We start from the raw sequence: 10195 nt of genomic DNA on the forward strand, positions 1-10195 counted from the left end.
GAGAGAGGGCATTTCAATCGATAGAGAGAGGGGGTATTTTAGTCAATAAAATTTTTCTCTCTTTAGACCGCAGGGAATGTTTTTGACTTAAAAAATTGAATGGGGGATTTTGAATTTTAGTGAAAGTGAGGGCTGATTGTTTAATTTATAAAATATAAAATAATAATTAATGATAAAATTGAAGGACTAAATAATGAATATTGCTAGATTTTATCGTAAGGAGTTAGCTCAGCTGCGACTGCCTGCACTCTCTGCCCATTGTATATCGCCTTATTTCCAGCTCTTTGCGTTTCCGAACAAACTTATCTGTGTGCCCAAGAAAGATGCAGATCTTCGTCAAGACCCTCACTGGAAAGACCATCACTCTCGAGGTCGAGAGCAGCGACACCATCGACAACGTTAAAGCTAAGATTCAGGTTCTTTTTTTTTTTTTTTTGGCTTATGGGTGTTAGCTTTCGGTGGAAAACTGTCGTTTCAAGATCGTTTCTCTGGATAACTTCTATTTGCTTTTGGGTTTGTGTATATAATTTTTGTTGACAGAAGGAAATGCCAGATTTTGGGTTCGATCATTGATTAATTGTGCAGGCGCAGCTATTGCAATTATCATAGTATAATTTGGGTGTCGTAGAGAATTTATTGTCAATCTAACAAAATTGAAGATTAGCTCTGAACTGCCTTTTGAATTTGCCACTAGCGTTAAAATCCACGTTCTGTTTTCTGAAACTTTGGTTGCCCAATTGAAATTTTGGCCGACATAATAGCAGTTCGTTGATAGTTTCTCGTGAGATGTTGTTATGAACTTTCGAGAATTGATTTACGTTTGGGGAAGGGTGGGTTTCTGTTATGCTTTTTTTGTTGCGTGTAGCTGGACTCTGGTCTAACAAATTAATAATTGAGGGTTGTACCTTTTTTCAGGATAAGGAAGGGATCCCTCCTGACCAGCAGAGATTAATTTTTGCTGGTAAGCAATTGGAAGATGGCCGAACTCTTGCTGATTATAACATCCAGAAGGAGTCAACACTTCACCTGGTTCTGAGGCTTAGGGGAGGAACTATGATCAAGGTAAAGACTCTCACTGGAAAAGAGATTGAAATTGACATTGAACCCACTGATACCATCGATCGGATCAAGGAACGAGTTGAGGAGAAAGAAGGCATTCCTCCAGTGCAGCAAAGGTAACAATTTTGATCTTATTCTATTTATGCTACGAAGTGCTAAAGTAAATCATTGTTTTACAGAATTGCTTCTTTAATAGATCATTACCTTAAAAAAAAAAAAAAAGATCATTACCTTGAACATCTTTAGTATTGCACATACTATATAAAATTTCAGTTGCACCTAAATTATCTGAACCTAGAACAGCTATTTGTTTATCCTTCTGGTATGGAATCCATATTAAGAAGTATGGTTAATCTAAATATCACCTCAATAAATTCAACTTAGTATCACTACATGCTTGCATAATGAGTGAGGCAGAGCCTTGTTAATTTGTCACAGTTGCTAGTTTCAATCTGTTCACAAAGCTACTTTTTTATGTTCTCATATAGATTACAAAGTCATTCTGTCACTGAGACTTGTTTCTGGTTTCAGACTTATTTATGCTGGGAAGCAGCTTGGGGATGACAAAACGGCTCGTGACTACAACATTGAGGGCGGCTCTGTGCTTCATCTTGTGCTTGCTTTGAGGGGTGGTAGTTTTTAGATGATGCTTGTTACTTTCAGAAAATCTAGTAACTGAGTATTTGACTTCGATGTGTGGGTAGACATTGAAGATATCAGAGGGAAGATGTTCAGTTCATTTTGCGGACACAAGATTGTTCATTTGCTGTGAAGTTACCCTGTCTCTGTTTACTGTGTTAATACTGGGTTATATAATTAATGCATAATCACCTTCCTCATTTTTTCTCGTCTACTTACTTTCATTATTTTCTTAAGTTAGACATGTGAATGGAAGTTCAACTATAAATAAATAAGTTTGATGGAAGTGATATTAACAAATAGATGATTCACAGTGATTTGCGGAAGTTCATGTTCTTGGGGATTTCTTGTTCTGATCACTAGTAGTTTAGTTTATATCACCTGTAGTGTTTAGGTGTGACTTAGAATATTAGATGAGAAGTGACCAAAATTTTCTGGTTTTTGATAATTGAAAAGGCTACAATGAAAACATACTTATATGATGAACCTAAGTTATCTTTCGGTAACCACAACAAAAGCACCGGAATAATTCAAGCTATGTGTTTGTGGCTGTTTAATGAATTAAGAGGACTGTGTAGTCTATTTGGTCAACTGAAGCCCTAAACGATAAGCTTGTGCTATTTGCAATCCAGGCCAATCTCTCAGTCTTCTTATAGCCGATTAGTCATTGGTCCTGAGGGGGCTTATCAAGTATATTCTTATAGCCAATGGACTGTCATCCGTATTTAGTATTTACCTTGGTCTTGCTGGCGAAGGAGACGAGGATTATTACAGATCCAATGCCCACTTGTTTGCTAAAATTAAACAACAAAGGGTTAGCATCTAAATACTGTATTCGTTTTCAAAATTATAAAATCTTAAATTTAAAATTAAATGAAAAAAGAAAGTATAAAACCATGGCAAAAGGGAATAGAACATAGAAGGCCCAACCAATAATTTGATCCTTTTACGTCTGTTATGTAAGGTAGTTTTTCTTTTCAAAGCACTATTTCTATTATTCACTCTTCTCTTTATCTACCAAGTATTAAAGTGTTAATGGGAAATATTCATCGTGATTAATAATCATAATATATTACTTGTACATATAACGGTTGCATTTCAACACTTTTCCTATCTCATGTTTCTGTTTTTTTAAGGAGAGATTGATTATCAGGAATCTGAATTTTATTCCATCAAATCGAGTGATGTACTTTTAGTAACCGGATCGAATGAGGCTGGACCAACCTTATCCAACCTTATCCCTTTGACCTCTTGTTATCTTGCAGTTTCATCAAGTCTCACATGGTAACCGTTTTGGCCCATCAAACCAATGTTTAAGCCCAGCAAATGGTGGTTCCAACTCTTTAAGTAGTCGCCTAAGTCCATAAATTGACCATGCAATGCATGAAAAGGTCATCCAAAGAAAGCCTTTTTTTTATGTATTGTAAAGAAAATTATTTACCTTTCATATTACTTAATAGAAAGGTTTAATTAGTTTAAAAAATTTTTAATTTTAATTTTATAAAACTTTTAATGCGTAACTTTTTTAATTTCAAAATTAAATAAGAAAAAAAAAGTCACCAACACAAAAGGGATAAATATAAAATTAAAGGGTAAATTATTTTGTCTATATTTTATGTTATAATTAGCACTTAAGTCTTTATATTTTAAAACACAAATACAAATTTCTAAATTTTAGTTTCCTTATACACTTTTTTCCCTTTATTTATTTTATTAATTTAATTATTAAATAAAATTTAAAAAGTCACCAATGAAGAATTAAGTGTTAATAATGATAAAATTAAAGTAATTACTTTAAATATCTAGACTCAATCCTTCAAGTAGATGGGGTATGTGAGGAGGATGTTAGTTATAGGATTAAAGTTAGATGGTTGAAGTGGAGACGTGCCACGAGAGTTTTATATGATCGTAAAATTCCCAATAAATTGAAAGGAAAATTTTACCGTAAAGCCATACGACCAGCTATATTATATGGTAGTGAGTGTTGGGCACTGAAAGAGTTGTATGCATTTAAGATAAGAGTTGCAGAGATGATAATGTTAAGGTGGATGAGTGGCTATACTAGACTAGATAAAGTCCGTAATGAGAGTATTAGAGAAAAGGTAGGAGTGGTGCCAATTGAAGATAAGTTGAGAGAAGGGAGATTGAGGTGGTTTGGTCATGTGAAGCGTAGACATACGGAGGCTCCAGTTAGACAAGTAGAGCACAATAGGTTAAAGGATAGAAAGAAAAAAAAAGGTAGACCTAAATTGACTTGGAGGCATGACCTAAAAGTATTACACATTTATGAGGATTTAACCCAAAATCGTTCAGAGTGGAGAAAGCGAATCCATATAGCCGACCTAAAATTTTTGAGATAAAGGCTTCGTTGATTTGAGTTGAATTGTATATTGAATCAAATACGAGGAAGCCTTTGGTGTGCAAAAACCAACAATTAAGAGAGAGAGAGAGAGAGAGAATGACAGAGAGTGAGGGTATTTTAACCAATAGAGAGAGGGGGTATTTTAGTCAATAAAATTTTTCTCTCTTTAGACCGAAGAGAAGTTTTTTAACTTAAAAAAATTGAATGGGGGATTTTGAATTTTAGTGATTGTTTAATTTATAAAATATAAAATAATAATTAATGATAAAATTGAATGACTAAATAATGAATATTGCTAGATTTTATCGTAAGGAGTTAGCTCAGCTGCGACTGCCTGCACTCTCTGACTATTGTATATCGCCTTATTTCCAACTCTTTGCGTTTCTGAACAAACTTATCTGTGTGCCCAAGAAAGATGCAGATCTTCGTCAAGACCCTCAATGGAAAGACCATCACTGAGGTCGAGAGCAGCGACACCATCGACAACGTTAAAGCTAAGATTCAGGTTCTTTTTTTTTTATTTTTTTATTTATTTTTATGGCCTTATGGCTGTGTTAGCTTTCGGTGGAAAACTGTCGTTTCAAGATCGTTTCTCGGGATAATTTCTATTTGCTTTTGGGTTTGTGTATATAATTTTTGTTGACAGAAGGAAATGCCAGATTTTGGGTTCGATCATTGATTAATTGTGCAGGCGCAGCTATTGCAATTATCATAATATAATTTGGGTGTCGTAGAGAATTTATTGTCAATCTAACAAAATTGAAGATTAGATCTGAACTGCCTTTTGAATTTGCCACTAGCGTTAAAATCCACGTTCTGTTGTCTGAAACTTTGGTTGCCCAATTGAAATTTTGGTCGACATAATAGCAGTTCGTTGATAGTTTCTCGTGAGATGTTGTTATGAACTTTCGAGACTTGATTTACGTTTGGGGAAGGGTGGGTTTCTGTTATGCTTTTTTCGTTGCGTGTATCTGGACTCTGGTCTAACAAATTAATAATTGATGGTTGTACCTTTTTTCAGGATAAGGAAGGGATCCCTCCTGACCAGCAGAGATTAATTTTTGCTGGTAAGCAATTGGAAGATGGCCGAACTCTTGCCGATTATAACATCCAGAAGGAGTCAACACTTCACCTGGTTTTGAGGCTTAGGGGAAGAACTATGATCAAGGTAAAGACTCTCACTGGAAAAGAGATTGAAATTGACATTGAACCCACTGATACCATCGATTGGATCAAGGAACGAGTTGAGGAGAAAGAAGGCATTCCTCCAGTGCAGCAAAGGTAACAATTTTGATCTTATTCTATTTATGCTACGAAGTGCTAAAGTAAATCATTGTTTTACAGAATTGCTTCTTTAATAGATCATTACCTTAAAAAAAAAAAAAAAGATCATTACCTTGAACATCTTTAGTATTGCACATACTATATAAAATTTCAGTTGCACCTAAATTATCTGAACCTAGAACAGCCATTTGTTTATCCTTCTGGTATGGAATCCATATTAAGAAGTATGGTTAATCTAAATATCACCTCAATAAATTCAACTTAGTATCACTACATACTTGCATAATGAGTGAGGCAGAGCCTTGTTAATTTGTCACAGTTGCTAGTTTCAATCTGTTCACAATGCTACTTTTTTATGTTCTCATATAGATTACAAAGTCATTCTGTCACTGAGACTTGTTTCTGGTTTCAGACTTATTTATGCTGGGAAGCAGCTTGGGGATGACAAAACAGCTCGTGACTGCAACATTGAGGGCGGCTCTGTGCTTCATCTTGTGCTTGCTTTGAAGGGTGGTAGTTTTTAGACGATGCTTGTTACTTTCAGAAAATCTAGTAACTGAGTATTTGACTTTGATGTGTGGGTAGAGGGAAGATGTTCAGTTCATTTTGCGGACACAAGATTGTTCATTTGCTGTGAAGTTACCCTGTCTCTGTTTACTGTGTTAATACTGGGTTATATAATTAATGCATAATCACCTTCCTCATTTTTTCTCGTCTACTTACTTTCATTCTTTTCTTAAGCTAGACATGTGAATGGAAGTTCAACTATAAATAAATAAGTTTGATGGAAGTGATATTAACAAATGGATGATTCACAGTGATTTGCGGAAGTTCATGTTCTTGGGGATTTCTTGTTCTGATCACTAGTAGTTTAGTTTATATCACCTGTAGTGTTTAGGTGTGACTTCGAATATTAGATGAGAAGTGACCAAAATTTTCTGGTTTTTGATAATTGAAAAGGCTACAATGAAAACATACTTATATGATGAACCTAAGTTATCTTTCGGTAACCACAACAAAAGCACCGGAATAATTCAAGCTATGTGTTTGTGGCTGTTTAATGAATTAAGAGGACTGTGTAGTCTATTTGGTCGACTGAAGCCCTAAACGATAGCTTGTGCTATTTGCAATCCAGGCCAATCTCTCAGTCTTCTTATAGCCGATTAGTCATTGGTCCTGAGGGGGCTTATCAAGTATATTCTTATAGCCAATGGACTGTCATCTGTATTTAGTATTTACCTTGGTCTTGCTGGCGAAGGAGACGAGGATTATTACAGATCCAATGCCCACTTGTTTGCTAAAATTAAACAACAAAGGGTTAGCATCTAAATACTGTATTCGTTTTCAAAATTATAAAATCTTAAATTTAAAATTAAATGAAAAAAGAAAGTATAAAACCATGGCAAAAGGGAATAGAACATAGAAGGCCCAACCAATAATTTGATCCTTTTACGTCTGTTATGTAAGGTAGTTTTTCTTTTCAAAGCACTATTTCTATTATTCACTCTTCTCTTTATCTACCAAGTATTAAAGTGTTAATGGGAAATATTCATCGTGATTAATAAAAAGATAGAAATTTAAAAGATAGAAATTTGAGTGAAAGGTGTGCTCGTTGAATGGATTTAGCCATGGAACATGCTGTTGGGCAAGCTGACGATTACGTGAATGGTTACAGAATTGCTTTGCTTTAAACTCAAAAAAATGGAAGCAGCAGGCAAGTACGTTTCTGTACATCCGTTTATAAAAGGTCAGCTGGCGTGTCTCAAATTTTAAATCAAAACTATTGATTCTAACTCAAAGGTCACTGATATCACATAATGTTGAAATTTCTTTAATCTAGAATTCCCATTTAATTATTATTATTTTGTGAGAAAGTAATACCAAGTGAAGAGATCACTTTGTGTAAATTATTGACCATCAACTTATATTTTGTCATTCAAGACATTATATGCAAGCCGGTATGGATAAATGCTTGAAATCTCTATCAAAAACTAATGAAAATGTTGGAAAAATTAAGTTATGTGTTGGAAGTTAAGATTTTATTCCTAATTATTTAACAAGTTTTATACATTCTAATTAATATTAAATCATATCATAATGTGTTGATCTCACATTTGATGATTGTAAGTAGACAATAAATATATATATATAATATATATATGACAAAAATATATAAGCAAATGATCAATGAATGTGAAGACTACTCAAGAGTCTTTGTGAGAAATTAATAATTAGCAATGTGAATGCCAGAATGATTCAATTCAATTAGTTTGAAATATACACAAAGGCAATAATGGGTTAGTTAGTCATTGTAATGACTAGTAAAAATGGAAAATGCAAACAAATACACAGCAAAATCCAAGCACTCGTGTATTATCTAAAGGAAAATAAAAGAAAATGTCAAACAATTCAATCTTTTAAAAATTGACAAGTTCTCAATCACAAATTAAAAAAATAAAAATAAAAATTGTCAAAACAAGCAAAGGAATGGGTGCATCACTTTATGGTTTAGTACAAGACACATAGCTTCATGCCTAGTTTCAAACATAAGCTAGTCGTCATGCAGATGCTATATATATAATATAATTATCTTAAGACTTGCAGAGTTTAGTAGTCATGAAAAGTCCTCCAAGGTAAGGTTAGTGAAGCAAGAGAAAGATTTCAAGATTAGGTACCAAATGGTAAAGCATTTATAATGTTAGTTTCCCTAACAAGAGACTAATCTTAATTAATTATTCATCATGTTCTTCTCAAATGGTTAGACTCATCAGATTGCATGGGGCAGGCATCCTTCGTTTTTTTTTTCTTCATATTCCATTCAATAAGGCACTAGTCTGGGTGGGTGACCTATATCCTATGTTGTTTTTTCCGGGCTTGAACGTCAAACATTCCACTTGCTATTTTTTTTTTTATTTACTCTGTATTAGCATCTGGGGATTCAGATTTAAGTTAATGGGAAATTCTTTTATTTATTATATTAATTGAGAGAGATTTATTTTTGTTTCGTTTCGATGAGATACAGATTGTCAATATATGGAGCCTTTAATTAAGGGGCAATGTGAAAATTTAACAATTTTAGGTAAAACGCCATTTTCAGCCAAGAATATCTTATATCCTGCTTAATTAGTTAGGTCTTTTTGGTTGATCTATATATATCAAGATTTTATTATTTGCATATAGTTTTGGTATTTCTAATTATAAAAAATGAAAAATGGCTAACGATAGTCGGTTACAACTTGGTGAGGTCCATGGCCTGCACGAAGAAAAGCTAAAGTAATTCAACAACTTCCATCCCTTTAGATTCTCCCGTCATTCTTTTAATTAACTTGTCAAGTCCCTATCCAAATTTTTTGATTAGCGACATTTTAGCTTAGACATGGCCTGCCATTCATCAGAATCTTCAGTTTCAATGTAAGGATTAGAACTAGTTGAAATCAAATTGAAAGTTTCATTTCTATCCCAATTTTAATTTATTTTAATTCTTATCAAATTTATCAATCAAGAGATAACTGATTTTTTTTTTATTTATCTTTAAAATGTGTGGAGTGAAGATATATCAAATTCCAGCCATTCCATCTGTTTATGATAAAACTATTCACTTAAACTCTTTTTCTTTTTCTTTTATAATTAGCAAATGATAAAATCATCAATGACATCATTAACCAGCTAAATTACCTTTTATATATATATATATATATATATATATATATATATATATATATATATATATATATATTATAAGTAACTTATATGTTAGATAGTATAGAGAGAAATAATTCCTATTTTGTTAAAATATAAGAAAGTGAAGAAATGGTAAAAGTGAAGAAATGGTAAGAGTGAAATGTGTATAGAATTATATATATATATATATAAATATATATTATTCTATTATGACATTTGGCACGTATATATGTAAAATAAAATGATTATCGTATTGTAATTTTCGTAAATAAATTAAGAACAGATGTGTTTATTAATAAATAGATGTGTCTGTTTATTAAACAGACATGTCTATTTTATAAAAACAGTCACAACTATCTGTATAGGTGTCGTTAATAAACAGACATGTCTTTAATAAATAAAAAATCACAACTATTTGTTTAGGTATCTGTCAATAAACAAACATTTCTATTACACAAACAGTTGTATCTACTGGAGATAGACAGATGTGTCTATCTAGAAAAAGTGTCATGACGATTTCATTCTTTATAAATATGGATGAGTTTTTCAATCCAATTATATACTACTTCTACTACTTTTTCTTTTCTTCTAGTCTTTCTAAATTTGGTTCGTATAAAAAGCTCTTAAGGGAAATCTTCAGGAGTTGTTGTCTGCAGATTTCAGGCTTTGTTGTATCCTGAAGGTATATTGCCATAACCTTGCAGCAATCTAGTTGGGGCAATTAATACCTTAAAGATAATGATTCATCACACTTCAAAGCCTATTATACACCCACTGCCTCAACAATTTTAAGGTATTAATCGTAATGGAGTCTAAGGCTGTTTCCGTGATTAATCAAGAGTTCGTGAAACTTGATCATTTTAAGGAACAAATTATGTTCACTAAGAAGGTGAAAGCAGATTCAAAAAAGAAGATGAACTGCTATACAAGGGGTCATATTCTCAACAACTCATCAGATAGGCTATAAGATTTATTTACCTCTGTCAAGTCTCCAAAGGAAATCTGAAATTCGTTAGAATTCGAATACAATACAGAAAAAAAAAATATATGGATAAATTTCTCATTATGAAATATTTTGAATTCTAAATACTTGATAATATGCCTGTTATGGATAAGTCCATGAGTTACATATCTTTGTTTTAAAGTTTAAGGATTTGAAAGTGATAGTTC

At 32.7% G+C, this 10195-nt stretch overlaps 2 protein-coding genes across 2 annotated transcripts; both read left to right on the plus strand.

The window, feature by feature from the left end:
* The first annotated feature begins 223 nt into the window (after positions 1-223).
* On the plus strand, positions 224-1898 carry LOC131171989 (ubiquitin-NEDD8-like protein RUB2). The gene is made up of 3 exons (XM_058132882.1): positions 224-416; positions 916-1175; positions 1591-1898. The coding sequence occupies exons 1-3, from the start codon at positions 324-326 to the stop codon at positions 1700-1702; spliced, it is 465 nt and encodes a 154-aa protein (XP_057988865.1). The 5' UTR covers positions 224-323; the 3' UTR covers positions 1703-1898.
* Positions 1899-4342: 2444 nt separating this feature from the next.
* Positions 4343-6048, plus strand: LOC131171990 (ubiquitin-NEDD8-like protein RUB2). Its single transcript, XM_058132883.1, has 3 exons — positions 4343-4565; positions 5082-5341; positions 5757-6048. Exons 1-3 carry the CDS (start codon positions 4476-4478, stop codon positions 5866-5868), a joined length of 462 nt encoding a protein of 153 aa, XP_057988866.1. The 5' UTR covers positions 4343-4475; the 3' UTR covers positions 5869-6048.
* Positions 6049-10195: the final 4147 nt, after the last annotated feature.

Source organism: Hevea brasiliensis, chromosome 13, assembly GCF_030052815.1.
Source record: "Hevea brasiliensis isolate MT/VB/25A 57/8 chromosome 13, ASM3005281v1, whole genome shotgun sequence".
Lineage (NCBI taxonomy): Eukaryota > Viridiplantae > Streptophyta > Magnoliopsida > Malpighiales > Euphorbiaceae > Hevea > Hevea brasiliensis.

Excerpts from the sequence above, each read along its gene's own strand:
- LOC131171989 (XM_058132882.1), top strand. The coding sequence starts at position 324 with ATGCAGATCTTCGTCAAGACCCTCACTGGAAAGACCATCACTCTCGAG. Across the intron at positions 417-915 it reads ACGTTAAAGCTAAGATTCAG|GATAAGGAAGGGATCCCTCC; the intron begins GTTCTTTTTTTT and ends ACCTTTTTTCAG. Across the intron at positions 1,176-1,590 it reads ATTCCTCCAGTGCAGCAAAG|ACTTATTTATGCTGGGAAGC; the intron begins GTAACAATTTTG and ends TTCTGGTTTCAG.
- LOC131171990 (XM_058132883.1), top strand. The coding sequence starts at position 4,476 with ATGCAGATCTTCGTCAAGACCCTCAATGGAAAGACCATCACTGAGGTC. Across the intron at positions 4,566-5,081 it reads ACGTTAAAGCTAAGATTCAG|GATAAGGAAGGGATCCCTCC; the intron begins GTTCTTTTTTTT and ends ACCTTTTTTCAG. Across the intron at positions 5,342-5,756 it reads ATTCCTCCAGTGCAGCAAAG|ACTTATTTATGCTGGGAAGC; the intron begins GTAACAATTTTG and ends TTCTGGTTTCAG.